The sequence below is a fragment of the Chiloscyllium punctatum genome, chromosome 23, assembly GCF_047496795.1.
Source record: "Chiloscyllium punctatum isolate Juve2018m chromosome 23, sChiPun1.3, whole genome shotgun sequence".
In the NCBI taxonomy this organism is placed as follows: domain Eukaryota; kingdom Metazoa; phylum Chordata; class Chondrichthyes; order Orectolobiformes; family Hemiscylliidae; genus Chiloscyllium; species Chiloscyllium punctatum.
Genome location: NC_092761.1, coordinates 86,718,666 through 86,740,071, shown reverse-complemented (window position 1 = coordinate 86,740,071; position 21,406 = coordinate 86,718,666). Strand labels below are relative to the sequence as shown.

The window sequence follows — 21,406 nt, the reverse complement described above, 5'->3', positions numbered from 1 at the left end:
TGGCCCCTTAAGCCTGCTCTGCCATTCAGTCGGATCATGGCTGCTCTGACGTTCCTAACATCCACTGTCCTAACTTTTGCCCATAACCCTTGATTCCCCAATTGATCAAAGACTTATTAATCTCAACCTTAAATATAAACAAGAAGTCTACCCCTAAAGCTCTCTGTGGCAAGGAGTTCCAAAGACTCACAGCCCTCTGAGACAAGTATTTTTTCTTACCTCAGTCTTAAATTTGCACTCTTTTATTCTGAATTTAGGCCCTATGGTCCTCAACTTTCCCATGAGAGGAAACATCCTCTCAGCATGTACCCTGTCAAGCCCTTTAAGAATCCTGTATGTTTCAATAAGATTGCCTCTCATTCTTCTAAACTTCACAGCATCCAGTCCCAACTTGTTTAGGTTTTGCTAATAAGATAACCCCTCCACATCAGAGATATTCCTAGTGAATCTTCTCTGAACTGCCTCCAATGAGATAATACCTTTCTTCAAATAAGGGACCAAGATTGCACATGGTACTCCAGATGTGGTCTCATCAGCACCTTGTTTTGTTGCAGTAAGACTTCAGTAGTCTTATACTCCAAACTCTAATTGGACTAATTTGATCACTCCTTCAAATACAGGAATGGCCAAATGGCATCCATGATGCTGTTTAATTCGAACGTTATTGAATAGTTTGTTAGCAGACATATAGTGTTCGTTAAAAACTTTGAAGGGAGTGCTAACAACATTGCATCAGCCAATGAGTTGTTGGAGGATTGGAAATTAGTGAAGGACAGAACAGCAAACAGTCTACAGCAAAACTACTCTATTTATACAGAGCCCGTAAAAGCCACAGCAAAGAGAAGTCATGATCAAAACTACACTAAGATCTTCCAATAACAAACACAATTACTTCTCTAGCAATCTGCTATAGGAAAGATCTTGTGAAACTTGAAAGGGTGCAGAAGAGATCTACAAAAATGTTAATGGGATTGGAGGGTTTGAGCTATAGGGAGAGGCTGAATAGGCTGGGGCTTTTTCCCCTGGAGTGTTGGAGGCTGAGGGGTGACCTTATAGAAGTTTATAAAATCATGAGGGGAATGGATGAGGGGAAAGATTTAAAAGGGACCAATGGGGAAATGTTTTCATGCAGAGGATAGTGCATGTGTAAAGTGAGCTGCCAGAGAATGTGGTGGTAGCCGGTACATTATAAAGCCATCTGGATGGGTATGTGAAGAGAACGGGTTTAGAGGAATATGGGCCAAATGCTGGCAAAGCAGACTAGATTAATTTAGGACATCTGCTTGGCATGTACAAGTTGGACCGAAAGGTCATTTTCTGTGCTGTACATCTCTATGACTCTGATCTGCTCTGAGTTGGATAGTTACTCGATTTGCGTAGAATTCATTCCAATTACTTACATCAAGTCTCTCCATTTTATTCAGAGTTTGTTGTGTATATGCCTTAAACATTGTTAATTCTTCATTGATGCTTTGAACATGACCTGCTTGAAAAAATAAAAATGCAGTTTAATGAAGAATGGAAAATGTATAAAATAATTTCTTGTTTTTCCTTCCTTTGATTTCTTTTGAATGGGTAAAACTATGCATGGAATTCTGTTCCTAGGTAGTAGGAATCCACAGTGAATAACATATACTCTCACCCAAACTTAACCTTACTCCATCCCATACATTGACTGGACATTGCATCCCCAACCTTCGTTATTGGATAGGGTGTGCAGAGACAGGTGGCTGGGCAGAAAGCCTTTCTCGGGAGCATGGCGCTATGTCCAAAAATTCACATAACAGAATCCCTCACACTCCTTCAACACTCCCCATGCCCCATGTATGCCACATAATGCCCTCTATCTATCACTGTGAAACCTCATGCCCTGCTGTGCCAACTTTGTAAAAGCTCACATGAACGCGTTGTTTCATCTACCACCTTTCACCCACTTTTCCAACTTACTGAATACATAGAAGTAAAATGAACTTCCATTACTTAAAATCCAATAAAGGGAAAGGCAGTGGCATGACAGTAATGTCACAGGACTAGGATCAAAATCCCTGAAATCCTTTCCCTAAAGGCATTGTGGGTCTCTAGCACATGGACTGCTGCAATTCAAGAAGGTAGCTCACCCCCACCTTCTCAAGGGCAGCTCAAGAGAACAGGCTATAGATGTTGGCATAGCCAGAGATACCCACATCCCATGAGAGATTGAAAAAACTTATTATGACAAAAGATCGGAACTCTGAAGTAGTATGGATATTTTTAGCCCTTGCAAATGTGAGGAAAAGCTTTTTTTATCCAAAGGGTATTGGAAATCTGGAACTCACTGACTGTAGGGGTGGTAGAAGCAGTAACCCTCCTAACATTTAACAAGCATACAAGGCAATGGGCCAAGTGCTGGGAAATTAGATTAGAATGGTTAGATGGTTAGTTTTGACTGGCATGGATATGATTGGCTGAAGTGTCTTTTTCTATGCTATAGTTCTGTATAACTCTATTCTAAAATGTGTTATTTAAAAGTGGATTGCTACAGTCCCAAAATAACTGCAGGTAGAAATTCAGCAACTGAACAAGCAAAAAACTCGAAGTGAGACAAATGGAATGTAATACCTAAAATGCCGAACAAATTTCAACGGAGAGAGAATGATTTAAGATAATGAGGACTTGACTTCTCTGTTCAACAGCAAACCACCCCCAGGGGATTATGACCCAAACTGCGGGCACATTTTGTATTTTACCTTTTAAAGAATAGTCAGAGATAGAGGTTCAAAAGAAATCTCATCTGAACTCTACTGGAGCGGAACTTGTGGAACTAAATGTTTTCATGTGTACCAGCTTGGATTTGAACATTGGCTTGCTCTGGTGATCACAGAAGATTATCCCCTAGGCACCCCGGTGTTGTAGGTGAAGGTTGTTCTTCCCTCAGAGAGCTCGAGGTCAGCCAGACAAGAGGGAAGTAGGACAACAAAGGGACTGTCTCTCACCCTGAATGCTGAAATTTAGTCACAGTTAAAAGGCTTCAGAATTACAGAATCTCAACTAATCTCTGAAATTAAGGATATTGGAACTGATTGTTCAGCTACCAATGTCAACACTATTCATTGCCCCACTGCAATGGCTGCAATGATCAATTATCCTCTCTGTGAAAATTCAGATACTTATCTGTATATATTTATTACTTTGATCTTTAGGACTCACCCCTTTTTTCTAATCTGTCTGTATGTGGTGCACTAGTATTTCTTGTATACAGTAATTAATAAACCACTCTGTGAATTCAAGAAAGCCTATTAAATTGGCTCCTTTTAAAACATAATTTCACTTGGGTCTGGGAGAAAGGTATTCACAAGGGAGGAAGACCTTTTAATACCAACCTTGCTTTTTTTAAATTAATTCACTGGATCTGGACGTTGCTGGCTCGGCCAGCATTTATTACCATCCATCGTTGCCTCATGAGAAGGTGATGCTGAACTGCCTTCTGGAATCATGGCTGTTTATTTTCTGTAGGTATACTCTCAGGCAGGGTTGGGAAACCAGACTTCCATGGGCTCATGTTAAGTTGAGGCTGTTTTACAGGTATCTGGGTGGTCTGAGACTGCTTCAAGCAACTTGTAAGAAATTCTACCAATACTGCTCTGAACAAGGGTAAGAGAAATTTGAGATTCTGTGAATTCATCAATTTAGGCAATGGATCACTATCCCTAATGCTTTTCAGAACAATGAGATTTTAAACCAATTTGCCATCTTCCCTCTCAGATGGATGTAATTGACCCCAGGGCTACTTGCTTAAAGGACAGCAAGGAAATTCTCCCCTATAAGTAGCCAATGTTTATTCCTCAGCCAACATTGCTAAAGTAAGTGATCTGGTCTGTTGATGGACGCTGCTGAATGCAATGGCTGTTGCGTTTCATCCAGTGGATTACTACACTTCAGACAACTCATTGTCTTTAAAGGAGAAAGTGAGGACTGCAGATGCTGGAGATCAGAATCGAGAGTGTGGTTCTGGAAAAGCTCAGCAGGTCAGGCAGCATCCAAGGAGCAGGAGAATCGACGTTTTGGGCAAGAGCCCTTCATCAGGAATCAGCCCTTCCTTATGAAGGGCTTATGCTTGAAACGCCAATTCTCCTGCTCGTCGGATGCTGCCTGACCTACTGTGCTTTTCCAGTACCCCACTCTCGACCCATTGTCTTTAAAGTTCTTTGAAATGTCCTGAGATTTTGAAGGACAAATCTTAAATGCAAGTTCTTTCTTTCTAAGTCATTTCCATGTTGCTCGACAAAAAAAGGGCCTTAATTTTTCTAAAGGAATAAATTTCTCATGATTTTGAAGAACCGTTTCTTTTCTGCAATTCAACTAAGTCTGTTATTGAAATTGTATTCCAATTTTCAGAATTGCTTTGGCCAAACGAAACTTTACTCTGAAATATGACACTAATATACCACGGCAGGTGGTAAGTATATTCCTGAACAGATTCAGGTTTCCTCATACTTTTTGAGACAATGGTACGTCAAGAACTGATGAAATATTCAGGTCAAAATGCAACTTGGCTTAACACCTGATATATTCAAGGGTAACCATAGACAAACATCTGAATGGCAAATGTAATTGAAGGATATACTGATATGGTGAGATAACATTTTCTGCAAAGTGTTAGTAAATATCAGCAAGGTCTTTTGGGGATAAATTCCTGTCTTTGCACTGAGTGTTATACCTTGGTTGGAATGAGCATCAACACACAAAGCACCTTCTCTGTGGCTGTAACAATGTATTCTACACTCTGTTATGCTACACTGATGCATTTTGAATGGTATGATCTGCCTGTGTGACACACAAAACAACACTTTTCACTGTATCTTGGTACACATGACAACAATAATTCAACAAATCAGTCAATCAAAGCAGACATTTTAGGGTAGTGCTTCCATCTCCTCCCCTGCTGTGACCCTGACTTATTTTCCTCAGTCAAGGAAGACTCTTAGGGCTAAAATTTGGTGCTACTTCAAAGTAGTGTTATGCAATTTATATGTCATCTCAACGGGACAGACTTCATCACAGCACATTCATTTGCACAGCACATGCAGTTCCCTCATTGATATCAACTGGGAAAAGCAATCCAAAACTCTCCCTACATCTCAACAATGAGCAATTGCAATCTGCATCTACACAAAACATTTGGCATGATAAAATGCGCTCCAATTTAACTTCACAAACTAGGTTAGATGCCAAACAAATCACGTAAAACATCCAAACATATCGGTGCTAGTGTAACACCTTCAATGTTTGCAATTTAAAAATTTAACCTCTTATTTAAATCCTTCATGGCTTTACCTCTCTATTTCTGGAATATTCTGTTATTTTACAAACTGCAACTCTCAAATGATTTGCATTGTTTTGCATATCTTCCCTCAGTCCCTTTACACCATTATTGGGAACCATGCTTTTAGCTGCCTAGCTTTTGTGTTCAGGAATCTGTTTTTTTTTCATTCTTAAGGGACTGAGGTCTTAGTCATCCCACCCAATATTCCCTTCTCTGGTGTTTGGTTATTGATGAATATGTTTCTGCAAGCAGCTGAGATTAAGCCTCAGAAATCCAAGTTTCTGTTTCGCTGTCGGTGTGTAGGTTAGTGGGAAGGACATGCAAATTATCTGGTACAGTGCCTGGAAATGAACAGAAGTAAGTGGGTGTTACAGACACAAGCACCCATCTCAAACCAATGATTCTAATTTCTGTGGCTCAAAGTATCAAACCAGCTGAGGGTATCATTTTGAGGGTACTTTTAGTGTAGCTTTGGAATGGATCTTATCTCACTTTGTCTGTGATTGTCTTTCTACAGGGCCTTGCTGGAAGCAGGTTAGTGTTAAAGTGTCAAACAAATACACTGAATCATCCCATTTCTTTAAATAAATGCTGTACAGATAGACGATCCTTTATCTAAAATGCTTGGACCAGCTGTTTTTTTGGAATTCAGATTTTTTTGATTTTCAGAATAAGTGACAGTTTAATGGTGAAATTTTTAAAAATCTTACCAGAGGAGCAGACTTGCAGACTTCTAAGTAAGAACAGCGCCCCCCCCCTCCCCCCACAATGTCGCATCTGAGTGACATGCATTGGGTGGGTGTCGACTTGGGTTAACTGCTTGCTTGGAGAAAGTGAGGACTGCAGATGCTGGAGATCAGTGCTGAAAATGTGTTACTGGAAAAGCGCAGAAGGTCAAGCAGCATCCAAGGATCAGGAGAATCGACGTTTCGGGCATATGCCCGAAGCTGAACCTGAAGAAGGGCTTATGCCCGAAACATCGATTCTCCTGTTCCTTGGATGCTGCCTGACATGCTGCGCTTTTCCAGCATCACATTTTCAGCTCTTAACTGCTTGCTTGCCAAACACCCGTGTTAATTAGGAAAAAATTTCAGATTTTGGAGCTTTTCAGTTTTTGGATGTTCAGATAAAGGATCTTCTACCTGTACATTGTCTTAGCCCTTAAGTTCTTGGTACTAACCAAGAATTCTTCCTCTCAGTTTGTGTAAATATCTTAGAGCACACTGTACAGCTGTTGGATCCACTGGTTGTACTTAATGCATCTAAATGGTAGGAACGACATTGTTACCAAGATTCTAATAAAGTGTTTGCTTCAGAGCAGCCATAAGTTAAATTAGAACAAAGCACTGCAGATGTTGGAAAACTGAAACGAAAACAGAAATTGCTTTAGAAACTCTCCAGTTTTGAAGAAAGGGCACTCCACCCGAAACATGAGCTAAGATGCTGCCAGACCTGCTGAGTTTATCCAGTAATTTTTGTTTTTACATCACAAATTACTACTGGAATTGTTTTCTCTGCTTGGCTGCACTTTGTTCTCTTTTTCCATATTTTACATTTTGAATTTTAGAAGGTATAATTAATTTTATATCTTCACAGAATTACATACATTCATATCACAGGAACAGGCCATTCAGTTCAAAGCTAGTCCATATGCTTTGCTTCAGCTTCATTGTATCCTACCTTGAGCCCAGCCATCATATTCTTGAATCATAGAATCCCTACAGTGTGGAAGGAGGCCATTCAGCCCATCGAGTCCACACCGACTCTCCAAACAGCATCCCATCCAAACCAACCCCCCCACCCCCCCCCCCCCCCCCACACTAGCCCTGCATTTCCCACAGCTAATCCACCTAACCTGCATATCTGTGGGAGGAAACCAGAGCACTCAGAGGGGACCCATGCAGACACAGGGAGAATGTTCAAACTCTACACACTCAGTCGCTCGAGAGTAGAATTGAACCTGGTTCCGTGGCACTGTGAGGCAGCAGCGCTAACCACTGAGCCACCATGCCACCACTTCTGTTCTTTCATTCTACATGTGCTTGTCTAGCTTTCCCATAAATGTTCTTAACCTCAATTACTCCTTCAGTTCCACATTCTAATTTAAGTTGAATGCGTTACTGGACATATTTATGAGTATCTTATGTTGATGGTGCATGCTTTTGAAATGTGGAAACATCTCTATTCACCCTTATCAAACTTCATAATTTTAAAGACCTCAGCCTTCTCATGTCAAGCCCATATTCTGCCTGATAGTTGTAAAGGTTTGAGGGGAATTTTAAGGCCGGAAGGAATTAAATACCACAATCGAAATGAGACAGTCGATAGATATAACTATTTTAACACAATTTGGGAAGAGAAGCTATGATGGGTCAGTGAAGATGTGACGTTAACAATTAGAGAGTTTGGTAGCAATTTTGCAACTTAGCATTTTGCCTGTCTGCTACAAAACTGAAGATTTGATTTCTAGGAGAGAGCCAAATGCAAGGCTGAGTTCTGTTGAGCATTTTGCCTGATGTGCTCAGGAAAGGAAATTTTGGAAAGGTCAACCAGGTCACTTGGAAAGTTCGAGATTAACCAAATGATATGCTTCAAAGATGCCTCTTGTCAGACTGAATTAAGGTTATTATTGACTGCATCTCAATTCCTTTACAACCGAGAAATGTACAATGAAAGCAGTGGGGGAGCATGGTTGGATAATAGTGAAAATAAAAACACTGCATAAATACTTTTAAGTCATTTTCTTTCTGAAATGGTGGTTTATGGTTTCGTATGTGATATCAGTGGCACTCAGTAGTGCTGAGGCCATCTGTGTCATAACTTGTAACTTGGCAATTCTTTCATGATAAGCAGAAAGGTTAAGAATAGATAGTCTGTTGACCTTTGCGCAAAACAGGCAAATTATAATGAAACAGATACAAACCTTTAATAAATGAGGTGGCATCACCATCATATTCCCTACGCCCATAGTAATCCTGTCCTTATTTGACTTTGATAGTTTGTCAGCTCAAGATCAAAAGTTCTTAGAAGTCAAAAAACATTAGGACTTATTGGAAAAGCAGCTGTTACCCTTGAAATACTTGGGCTACCGAGTATTTGTCACCAGTAAATCTAGCCTCTGTTTGTAAGTTATAATCAATCCTGTTTTGTATCAGTCAACCAATATGATCCGCTCCAGTTCCTGGCCATCCTAACATACTTATCTTCATCGATTTCCTCATAAATAATTTTATTCTACTTGGTTTCCTCTTTTATGAGATTATGAGAGCAGTGCTGATGGATACAAGCTCATCTTTAATCAGCCTACATCACATGGTTCAGTTGGCAGAAGTATTCCTCGGGGTAAGAAAGTTGAGGGTTCCACTTCCACTCTAAAAAATTGAGTAAAAATTCTCGATAGTTACTCCATTACAGTGCTGAGAGATCACTGCCTTATCAGGATTGATATGACTTTAAACTGTGTCCTGTCTGAAAGATTGCTGATTTTGAAAAGTACTTGGAAGGTTTCCCCCAGGTCCTAGCCAATATTTATCCCTCAACTGAAATTGCACCTTAAAAATCTGGCATTTTTCACATTATTGTAGCACTTCGCTGTATCCAATATTGTAACTCCTTAAAAGTACATCATTGGTTGTGAAACACTTTGAGACATCCTAAGGTTGTGAAAAGCACCAAGTGATTCTTTTATACAGACTTCCTTCTCTTTAGTCTTGTGTGTTCAATAAAAAATACATTATTGCATTGGCTGATCTGGACTGATTTTATTTCAGTGGCCCAAAACACAGGAATCCATTATCTTTGTCCTGTTATGTGCAAGTATTTAAAACACAGATCTGCTGTCACCTAGCTTACCATCTGTCCTACTCTTCCTAACTTTGACGGCTTGTTATAGAATGTGCCTTGTGCCTTCATTTAAGTTTCTAAATGTTAAAAATGCATCACATTATGGTCAGTTCACATCTGTTGCTAAATTTCCATGTTCTGACTATATTGCTGGAATCATGACAGTCTCAATTTCATTTTTTTTACAGTGCTATTGTGTCAGCTACACTTAAGTGTTTGATGAAGTTTTATGATTTAATTGATGACGTGAGTAATCCTGTGCTGACCTTTACTTTTATCTTCAGTAGTTTTATAACATGATAGTAGAGGACATTTGGAGTAATTTTGTGAACGGTCTCTCTTCCTTTTGCCAATATTCTTATCTTCCCGTCTCACTTGAAAGTACTGACACCTCACTGGGGAAGTTGAAGAATTTAAAACTGGGTTTTATATATCAAGGTTGGATAAGGGTATTAGGAGTTACAGAACAAAGGAGCTAGGTGAAGTTACAATATAGGTAAGACATGATCTAGTTTAATATATGAATACATGAATAAAACAAAAAACTGTGGGTGCTAGAGATCTGAAATAAACAAACAGTAGAAATTGCTGGTGAAACTCAGCAAATGTGGAAGCATCTGTGAAGAGAAAGCACAGTTAGTGTTTTGAGTCCAGTGACCCTTCTGCAGAACTGTTTCCTTGAGTATGAGGACAAATTGCCCACCTACACAGTTAGCAATGCTAGGCTGATGAAGGTTGAGAGCGTATATCAATTGTACCCACAATTACCAGTTTTCTATCTGCTTGAATAGACAGAATATTATGGATAATGCTGATGGCACCAAGTTGAAAATATACCCTCCAGCTCCTGAGGCACCAAAACCCTTTTATCTAATGAGCCTAGGTTGAATTTGTCCCCAACTCTAGATTACTGCAGCATACCGTCACTTCACAAAATGTCTTTTTAATGTATGTTGAAGCAACGAGGGAAACAAAGCACGTTTAGTCAGAAACTGTCTTAAAAGAATAAAGATATAACAATCCTCAATCTTTTGAACTAACTTAGTTTCTTTTACAGGATTTGCCAAAGCCACTCAGGGCAAACTTCATTCTGAATGTAGAGACTGAAGAGTTAATTATTACAGCAGGACTTCAGGATCGGGTAGTCCAGGTATAGTTCAAATATAATTGTTTGTCATGAATTAAGTTTGAATGATAGAATAGGCATCAGTTTAAACTGATTGAGATTTCTCAACTTTAGTCAGAAGTTTGTGGAGTAGAATGAATGGGCAATAAGTAGTACTAAAGAGCAGTGCAAATACCAGGAAATTATGAATATGTCTGAAATATGTAATTGTACTATAATTTTAATACAATGGCATTTTGAGTATAAACATATGCTAACCAGAAGACAGCCTTATGACAAAGTTAGACGGTTGGCACAAGTCATATATATTATGTGCCTGTTTTTCAACTTGGACGTGACCAGATTTTTAAAATATCTGTTCAATCTGGATTTTGAGAAATCAACTAAATGCTGCTGGCACTCCAGTGCAATGTTGAGGGAGTTCTGCCTTTCAGAGACCCTGAGAATAAATTTTAAATTTTGGCCACACTTAACCTGATCTGGTTTGGAGAATACATTAAAGATTCTATTGCACTATTCCAAATGGAAGCTACTCTCCCATTGACCTGGCCTACCTCAATGATGCCTAGCAATAGTGCAATACTGTACTGTCGTTAAAACAAAACACCAGTGGTTCATTCTTACCCTTTAGGGAGGGAAATCTGATCCCTTCTCACCTGGGTGATTCAAACCCAGGTTCCCAGAACCTCAGTTTCTTGATTAATAGTCTAGTGTTAATATCTGATCTCGTCAACATATAAACAGAGTGACTGCTCCTAATGCTAAAATGGTGGACAAAATGACCACTAGTGCATGCATAGATGAGGCTGGTCATGGCACCTCACTGTCACAGGCTTCAGCATAATTAATGTGGATTAATTTTAAAAGAATCCCCTTGGCCTCTCCCTATTGCACACTCTCCCGGATCCTCATACCAATTCAGTTTGGAACAGGGGAGTGGATGATGACACTGGTTGGCACGATGTTCTTTTTTAATTCACTCGTGGGACGTAGGTGTCTCTGGATGGGGTTATTGCCCATCCCTGGCTGCCCTTGCACTGAGTGGTTTGCTGGACCATTTCAGAGGGCACTTGAGACAAACAACCACATTACTGTGGGTCTGGGGTCACATGTAGGCCAGAGCAGGCGAGGTTGGCAGATTTCATTCTAATGGACATTAGAGAACCAGATGGGTTTTTGCAACAATCAATTGGGTGGCACAGTGACAAGCACTGTTGCCTCACAGCATGAGGGACCCAGGTTTGATTACAACCTTGGGCGACTGTCTATGTAGAATTTGTGCATTCTCCCTGTGTTTGAGTGGGTTTCTGCGAGGTGCTCTGGTTTCTTCCCACAGTCCAAAGGTGTACAGGCTCAGTGTTTGTGCCATAGTTATGGCAGGGCTATAGGGACAGGTTGGGTCTGGGATGCTGTTTGGAAGGTCATTGCAGACTTGATTGGCCAAATTCCCCCTATCTGCACTGTTGTGATTTGCAGTCATCAGTAGATGCTTAATTCCAGATTTTTTTGTTGTTATTGAATTCAAGTGCCGCCACCTGCTGCGATGGGATTCAAACCCAGGTCCCCAGAACCTGAGTTTCTTGGTTAATAGTCAGGTATTACTATCACTAGGCCATCACTTCCCCAGTTTGGGAAATATTTGGGAGAAGCGACTGCCACTGTCTCATTGGGCAGCGACATCACATCACTACGCTGTGTTTCTGAGCTCATTCACAATAAATATGGCCGTACGTGAAGGCAGACCCAAAATAGTATCCTCTGAAATGGCCTAGCCAGCCACTCATTTACCAAGAAGGCAACTTATCACCACCTTCTAAAAGGCTGATCAATGATAGGCAATAAAGGTTGGCTTTGTCTACCTCTTGTGAAGGATTTTTAAAAAATAATTAATTTATAATTTATCTTAGTATTGAGTGTGGAAACTTGCTGTGCGCAAAACACCTGTTGCATTTGATCGCAGCCACTATGGCAAATGTAGTATTTGGGTGTGCTAAAGTATTTGCAGAAATGTTGGTTTATGTTACGGTACCAAGGAATATAACACATTGAATGCATCATTTAAAATGCCTCTGTCACATCGGCAACAAGTGAATTTTCTTTCTTAATTTAGGTTTATGAGGGATTGGTTTACATGGATTTCAACAAGGAGTTGTTGGAGAAACAAGGTTATGGTGAGGGAATGCTTTTAAAATTGTGTATTTATCTGTGTGCCATCAGAGAATCTGTAAAATCACCTTTGGACTAGAGTTATCCTTGACTTTGCATTGACATGAAAATTCAGCCCATGAGGGAGACAGTAAAAAAGGATACGTTGACTGGGTTGGCTGAAAAAGAGTGTGGGAGGAAGTTAACATGCAACATAAATATCAGCCTGGGCTCACTTGGCCAAAGAGTCTGTTTCTGCATTGCTAATATAACAGGTGCACTTGTAAAAGCAGCAAGAACTTGGGGTGGTGTGGTGGCTCAGTGGTTAGCCCTTCTACCTCACAGCATCAGGGACCTGGGTTCAAATTCTGCCTTGGATGACTGTCTATTTGGAGTTTGTACATTCTCTCTGTTTCTGTGTGGACTCGCTCCAGTTTTCTCCCACAGTTGAAAAATATGCAGGTTAGGTGAATTAGCCGTTCTAAATTGCCCATAGTATTAGGTGCATTAGTCAGGGGTAAATGTAGGGTAGGGGAAATGGTCTAGGTAGGTTACTCTTCTAAGGGTTGGTATGGACTTGTTGTGCCAAATGGTCTGTTTCCATATTGTGGGGAATCTAATCGAAACTTTAAAGGAAATAGCAAATTGACTGCCCCATCTTCTCAAAGGGAACTAAATACTGGTCCAGCCAATAATGTCCAGGTCTCACGGGTGAATCAAAAACTCATATTTAAGATCAGGTCACTGCGTCATAACTTCCATTGTTACAACACAACTCCCATCACAGAATAACACCCAGAGTTTCATGCTATAATATCATGCCATACCTCTTTTATCTAGCAACAGCAGTTGAATGCAATGGTAGAACAGTCAGTCACAGTAAAAGGGGTCATTTTCTTTAAAATCTCCAGATTACTATTAAGTAAAATAAATTCATTATTTATTTACTTTCTTTTTGAGTCATAGTATTAATGGCAAAACCAATGCTTTGTGCCTGGCTTATTTGCCCTTGAGAAGGTGACGGTGGACTTTTGGACTTGAACCACTGAAGATATGAAGCAGCTATAAGACTATTCTAATATCCCGCAATGATGAGGGAATGATGATATCTTTCCAAGTCAGGAATGCACTATGATAGAAGGAAACTTGGATCTGACACATAATCATTATCATGCACCTGTCCTTAGTCTTCTAATCGCAGGTCTGTTGAGATAAATTTCCTTGTTGCTTAATATATTTTATTTTCTCTTCTGTATTTTAGGTAGCTATGTTCCCATGGATATAAGCTGTGCACCACACTTCTGGCTTGCTTATATGGGAGATCCAAGTGATTCTGGGAAGATCCATAGTAACGTGCGACAGAGATGGCTCAATGGTTTGTTACTTGTTTTATTAGGTACAAGCATACTAAAGGAGCCCTCTTGTGGTACAGTGGTAGTGTCCCTACCTCTGGACTAAGAGATCTGAGTTCAAGTCCCACCTGTTCTGGAGGTGTGTAATAACATCTCTAATGCAGGTTGATTAGAAAATGGACTTTAAATAGAAAAGAACATGATCTTAATTCCACCCAGAAATAAGGAAGTGAATATATCAGAGTGGGTACCTAATTCCAGTTTAACTTTACTTTTGTACAGTGCAGGTGCTAATGCTATTTATTCCCATGTATGGAATGTTACCTGCAACAATTTCCAGCTAAATATTGTTCTTCTGGAAGGAACAATACCAGCTGAGCACCAGTTGTGTACATTCAAGTATAGTTTAGATGTCCATGTTGTACAAACATACGAGAAAGGGCAGGGTATAATCTGCCAGACGACTGCTGTCTTGGCTTGATGTAACTTCCACTTATCATCACATCAACCAGTGGCCCTTGTGCAAACTATTGGCAAAGAAGGATTTGTATTTACATAGCACCTTTCACAACCTCAGGATATTCTGAAGTGCTTTGTAACCAAAGGTATATGCTTGAAATGTAGTAGTGGAGGAAATGGGAGAAAAGAAACTTAGGGACAATTTAAGGAAGAAATCTGGGAAATCATTTTACTCACAGAGGAAAGTGTTGGAAGCCCATGGTGACAGGATGAAACAGTTACCAGTGCACCTTTTGTATAATGTAAGGTTCCTTCGATACATAGAGTTTGTCACTTGAAGAACCATGTTCTGCTCCAATCTGAATGCTTGCAGTGTATCCACACTCAAGTAGAGTATTCTTGTGGCATGTTGTAGTGTCTTACCTGTGAGCCAGGAAGCTTAAAAATGTGTTGCTGGAAAAGCGCAGCAGGTCAGGCAGCATCAAAGGAGAAGGAGAATCGACGTTTCGGGCATAAGCCCTTCTTCAGGAATGAGGAGGGTGTGCCAAGCAGGCTAAGATAAAAGGTAGGGAGGAGGAACTTGGGGGAGGGGCGTTGGGAATGCGATAGGTGGAAGGAGGTTAAGGTGAGGGTGATAGGCCAGAGAGGGGGTGGGGCAGAGAGGTCGGGAAGAAGATTGCAGGTTAGGAAGGCAGTGCTGAGTCTGAGGGTTGGGACTGAGAAAAGGTGGGGGGAGGGGAAATGAGAAAGCTGGAGAAATCTGTATTCATCCCTTGTGGTTGGAGGGTTCCTAGGCGGAAGATGAGGCGCTCTTCCTCCAGGCATCGTGTTGCCATGGTCTGGCGATGGAGGAGTCCAAGGACCTGCATGTCCTTGGCGGAGTGGGAGGGGGAGTTGAAGTGTTCAGCCACAGGGCGGTTGGGTTGGTTGGTCCAGGTGTCCCAGAGGTGTTCTCTGAAACGTTCCGCAAGTAGGCGGCCTGTCTCCCCAATGTAGAGGAGGCCACATCAGGTGCAGCAGATGCAGTAAATGATGTGTGTGGAGGTGCAGGTGAATTTCTGATGGATATGGAAGGATCCCTTGGGGCCTTGGAGAGAAGTGAGAGTGGAGGTGTGGGCGCAAGTTTTGCATTTCTCTGAATAGGTTGGTTAAGAAATAGCTGTGTGAAATGTAAACTGTTTTGACCTATCCTCTTTAATTGTTTTAGGACAGAAATGAATTCCTTATCGTTTTTTTCTCAGGGACTCTACCACATCTGCTGTGGGTTTGGTTGAATTTTGCAGGAAATCCCTGGTTCTTTATTTCATCCTCTCTTTTTGATATTTGAGTTTCAGTTCTGTCTTACTGGGGCTATTAATGTGCACAAGATCTGTTTCAGTTCCAAATGCGTTTCTTTGCCCTTTTATTCACATACTCTCTTGCAAAGAGAATTTGCCTTTCATATCAAACAATCACAGCACATGTTGGAGAAACTGCAGGTCTGATAACATCCATGGAGAGAGAAACAGAGTTGACTTTTTGAGTCTGGTATGACTTATTCAGAATTGCATTTATTGCTGTCCATATCTTCATCTCTTATCACATCTCGTCATAGCCATACTCAAGGAATTTGGGAGCATCAACCCTCATTATTCTGAAGTTCAATGCTGATGGGTAACTTGGGTCAATGTCATAATCAGTGGCATCTTTAACATTGTTTTTGCTAATGAATTGGAATTTATAGTAAATATTTTGTAATTTTCAGGTGATTCTGATGTTGTGGCAGCAATGAAAACGTTTGCAGAACTTACTGATCTGGCTAAGTAAGTGACTGTTAAGAAAAGTTGCATAATTCTGGTGAATTATCTATGAAAATTTTCTACATAATAGTTTATTGTGGTTAACTGAACTGGCGTTGGGGAGAATTTTCTTCCATGGACTTTAAATGGTAAGAGAGGAAGAAACAGCAGTTTCCAGAGAAACTTTTCAATCCTCTCATGTTGATAAGATTAATGCTAAAATTGAACTCTAGAGCTTTTTTATAGTGCATGATATTTACAGAGGAACTATCTTGGATCGCCAATATTATTGTTTTAAATTTTAGACCAGTATTGCAAAACTAAATATTTCAATAATATTAGCACTGCATTGCCACTAAAATATGTGTTCAGTCATGCACAAAACTATTGACAAAGAAGAAAAAAAGCAAAAAGGTGCATTCTATTCAAATTTAAACTTTATGCATTGATGAAATTGGAATAACATTGAGGCAAGGGCTAGCAGGTCAACAGTATGAATTGGGAGCAGAAGTAGGCCATTCAGCCCCTCAATTCTGCTCTGGCATTCAATATCATGGCTGACCTGGTTACTCCAAATTCCTGTGTGGCTGTATAATCCTTTCCCTCATTGCTTGTGTAGAGAAATACAGCAACATGAGATGACAGTTTACCTTTTACAGGATTGATAATAAGGATGGTGCTGCTTTTGACTTGGGGCACGGAAGTTGCATACTCAACGGGAAATGCCAAAGAAAATGCACCTCTTCTCCTTGTAGAAAAATATGTGGTCGTACAGTACATCTATATATTCATTGGCCAATTTCTGATATAACAAAATAGTCTGAAAGGGCAGAGAGAGGGTGAGAGAAAGAGAGCGAGAGAGAGCAAGAGATAAATTGTCATCAATGGAGATTGCCATTTCTACTGGAACTTTTTCTAATAAGTGGACAAGATACTCAAAAGTTAATTACAGCAAACCTTTTATTTATCAACACCTATTGGACCAGGTACGTTCCAGTTGATCGAATATACCAGATAATCAAGAGGTACGCATATCGCAGTAAACAAGCAAAGCTTTGAGACATCAGCATCCTTCCTAAAATCAATGTAGAAACACATAGAAGCATAATGCAGGGGGTGCACATTATTATTGTTATATTTTATTTACGGCATTAACGCATTATGGTGGATAATGTTTCATGGAACCCCTCCAGTGTGGAAACAGCCATTTGGCCCAACAAATTCACATTGATCCTCCAAAGAATATCCTACCTAGACCCATTTCCTATTACTCTGCATTAGTCAGGGGTAAATGTAATTAAGCTATACATTCCTCAACACTACGGGCAATTTAGCATGGCCAATTCATCTAACTTGTACATCTTTGGATTGTGAGAGGAAACCGGAGCACCCGCAGGAAACACACACAGACATGGGGTGAATGTGCAACCTCCACACAGACAGTCAGCCGAAACCTGGAATTGACCACAGGTCCCTATTGCTGTGAGGCAGAGGGCTAATCACTGAGTCACCATGCCATTCTTTTGTCAGTTTATCAATAGTGCTGGTTGATAAGGTGCCAGTTAAAACAAAATTTACTGTCCTACCAAAGTATACATTTCTCAAAGAGTTGACATAAATCCCAGTGTGGATTGATATAATGCCTTTAATGTAGAAAAAAAAACTTCAAGACCCTTCATTGACTTACCCTACTTTATCTTTCCATATTTTTCCCAAATCCCCTCTTGTACCTCCATTGCCTTTCAAACTCTTATGTACCTCTTTTTTGCACATTTTTTGGAGCTGTATGAAACCCTTTAAATGCCTCCACCCCTCCTCTCCTGTCTCTATCTTTAAAAGCATTCTCTTTTCCTTGGCTTGCTATTTATTTCCTAGCTATTTGTATTCCTCTACAAAGTTCATTTCTGTATGAAAGATACCAGTAAATGCACAGTGCTGAATCTACCATTTCCATTTTACTTGGTAAAGTCTGAAAATGATTTCTTCCTCCACTTTTGACATCACAGTTTTGTGACAGAGCTAAAAAAATAAAGTTGCTAAAACCTATAGAAAACCTGTATTACTTTGTTTATAGAAAAGGCACACCTTTGTCAGTCAACAGGATCCCTTTTCTCCTTTGCACAGGATAGCCATAGAGTCTAGGAATTGGAGTCAACTTTCTGAGCTGATGAACAAAAATTTTGAACTACGAAGGTAAGATCTCGTGTTTTTTGTTAAAAATGTCAATGAAGTACAGATGTTAGAAATCAGAAACAAAAACAGAAGTAGTTGGAAAATCTCAGCAGTTCTGGCAGCGAATGTGGACAGAAAGCAGAGTTAACATTTCTGGTCCAATGACCCTTCTTTAGTTCTGAAGAAGGGTCACTGAACCTGAAACATTAACTTTTGCGTTCTCTCCATAGATGCTGGCATAGCTGCTGAACCTTTCTCGCGATTTCTGTTCTTGTGTTTAAATCTGGCTTTGACAGATATTAATTTAAACTAATACTGTTCAGCTGGCTTCAAATGACTTTATAAAGAGCTGAAGTCACAGATCATGAAAGGAAGATATCTAATTTTAGGTCTAAACTGAGAATTCTCTCAGTCTGTAGAAGCAATATAAACATAAACCATTCACTAGAAAACTGAGGGGTTAAGTACAATGCTGGTCTTACACACATTGTGATTTAACGTGATCAAAGACCCCTCCCAACCTGGTTGATATTCTCTTTCATCCTCTTCCATCGGGCAGTTTGTATACAGCATACCAACAGATTCAAGAACAACTTATTCCCCACTGTCAATAGACTTCTGAATGGACCTCTCAAATTTTAAATTTCATGTTGATCTCCATTTTTGTGCACCTTCTCTGCAGCCATAACATTGTATTCTTTGCTCTGTTCTATTACTCTAATGCACTTTGTATAGTATGGCCTGCCTCTAATACACGGAAAACAAAACTTTGCACCATACCTAGGTACATGTGACAATAATTAATCAAATCAAGTTGAAGTTAACAGGAAGCAATATTGGGCAAGATACAAAACTGACTATCCATCATATCCTGTGTGTTTTCTGCATTGTGAGTTACGTTAAAATTACTCTGTGTTATATTACTACTTTCACATTAAATGGCTTGTGCTATCCATTGAATTTGATTTAAATTTTGCATTTTGTTGAATTATATGGTATATTAAACATTAAAAAGTATGGTTCAACAAACATACATTAAACCATAAGAAATAGGAACAGGGATAGGCCATTCGGCCCCTGCTCTGACATTCAATAGGATTATGGCTGATCCAAAATTCCTCATATCTACTTTCCTGCCCTTTCCCCATAACCCTTAATTCCCCTACTGACCAATAATCTATCGATCTCAGTCTTCAACATACACAAGGACCCTGCCCACATAGCTCTCTGTGGCAAGGAGTTCCACATATTCACAATTCACTATGTGAGAAAATTCCACCTAATTTCAGTCTTAAATTGACACCCCTATATTCTGAGACTATGTCCTGTAGTCATAGAGTGTCCCATAATACAGAAAAGAACAACCCTAGGTTTACGTTATATGACACCATTCAGCAAGTTGTTGAAATCCGGTCGGGTATGTCATGATTACATGCTCACAATTCCTAAGAGAACAAGTTTCTGGTCTGCTGTCTCATGTTTGGCAGCTGCATTTGAACACCACATGAACTGCCCACAGACTTTATGGGAAAACCGTCAGGAAAATCATTTTTGGACCATACACACCTATCACCTGGTACAATACTTTTCACTTTCACTGACAGGACCTGCTGAGCAATTAGTTTAGCTCTTAGGAAAGGAAAGAGAAACTGACATAATACTGAGTATTTTGGAGACAGAATGTTTGTTCCATGGTTAAATTTGATTGGGAAATAAAATGTTCTTAAGTGATTAAATAATAAAACTTATATTTTCTGAGTGTCTGTATTAAATATTTTCTGTTGTTACAGGTCTATATACACAGATGCTTGTCTGGGCCAAGGAAATTTGAGAATGGTGGAACTAGGCAGACAGGTTTCTTCAAAACTGTTATATTTCTGGCTAATACAATCTATATTTGCATTAAGTATGATAATGGATTTAGGTGTAGTAAAATATTTAAATAAAGTACATTATCATGCATGACAACTGACAATGTAGTCACAAATGCATTATATTCAATTGAAATTAAAGGTTCCATTGTCATGTGGTGGCACATTTCCCTTACATTTTAGTTAATTGTAGTTTAATTTGTCAAAAAACGACGGTACAGGCAGTCCCCAGTTTGCAAACATTCAACTTACAAACACTCGTACTTTCGAACGAGATCCCGTATTAACAAAAGTGTAAAGATCCGATATGTGAATTATTACTCATATTTACAAATGGCTGTTTTATACTGCATTGTATTATGTTCTGAATTATGTACAAATCAACTTATGACTGTACTCAGGAGTGGAATCCATTCATGTCCTGGGGACTGTCTGTTTAAGGGAAATGAAAGGAGATGGAATTTAAAATGTGACAGAAGAATTAAAAATGGAAAACCTGCTTAATAAACTGTGACTTATCACATAAACTACTGTAACTTTGCTTTCAGACTGCCTTCTGGTCACATGGTAAACAGCAATAAAGTATTGTTTCAGAATAGTTAACAAAACTTAATGCAAGTCACCTCTAACAAAATTGATTCCAGTATGACATTGGAGCAATTAAAATTTTAAGAACACCAGGATTCTTGGTTAAAATTTTAAGTTGCAAAATTTACTTTTGATTTAATTAACCAAATGACTATGTTCTGTTAAATTGATAGTTTTCAGTTTGTACACTGCACTGTCAAAATTTAATGTATGGTCCAGTATTTACAGAAAGAAAATGCTTTACTATCTGTCTGTTACTTTGGCAGTTTGGCTCAGCAGTAAAGCTTCCTGGCAGTGGAGGAGCAGTGATTGGTCTCTGCCTAGATCCTGACAACTTGGTAGGTCGAAATAATTCTTTCTGTATTAAAGTAGGTCAGTTGCAGGAGTTGTGAGTTAGAAAAGAAATTAACCAAAATCCTTTTGAGAATCGTTCAGAAGCAAGCATGTGTTCCCACATTAGGATGTTGACATCAAGTCAACATTTGACTAATTCTGGCATCAAGTATCTCTACAGAAATTGAGTTCAGTGTGAATCTGAGAGGAAACTCTCCACTGCTTGAAGTCACCAAAGGAAGATGGTTGTGTTTGTTGGAGTTCAGTTATCTCAGCTCCAGTGGCAACAGCGTATACCATCCACAAAATGGATGGGTCCTTCGACAGAACTTTCATAGCTGTATCCTCTACCATTAAGAAGAACAAGAACATCAGATGTGTGGAACACTGCCATTTTCAAAATTTCCTTCATGTTATATACCATCCAGTCTTACAAT

At 39.6% G+C, this 21,406-nt stretch overlaps 1 protein-coding gene across 2 annotated transcripts in view; it reads left to right on the top strand.

Moving 5' to 3' along the window:
* gkup (glucuronokinase with putative uridyl pyrophosphorylase) overlaps positions 1 to 21,406 on the top strand; it is a 54,547-nt gene that overhangs the window by 28,997 nt on the left and 4,144 nt on the right. For both annotated transcript variants that reach the window (XM_072593376.1, XM_072593377.1), the window contains exons 12-22: positions 3,562 to 3,630; positions 4,375 to 4,435; positions 5,820 to 5,836; positions 9,334 to 9,391; positions 10,203 to 10,295; positions 12,382 to 12,442; positions 13,678 to 13,791; positions 15,972 to 16,029; positions 18,130 to 18,198; positions 19,968 to 20,031; positions 20,903 to 20,974. In XM_072593376.1, coding sequence (XP_072449477.1) covers positions 3,562 to 3,630; positions 4,375 to 4,435; positions 5,820 to 5,836; positions 9,334 to 9,391; positions 10,203 to 10,295; positions 12,382 to 12,442; positions 13,678 to 13,791; positions 15,972 to 16,029; positions 18,130 to 18,198; positions 19,968 to 20,031; positions 20,903 to 20,974 — 736 coding nt within the window. The remainder of the gene's footprint in view (positions 1 to 3,561; positions 3,631 to 4,374; positions 4,436 to 5,819; positions 5,837 to 9,333; positions 9,392 to 10,202; positions 10,296 to 12,381; positions 12,443 to 13,677; positions 13,792 to 15,971; positions 16,030 to 18,129; positions 18,199 to 19,967; positions 20,032 to 20,902; positions 20,975 to 21,406) is intronic.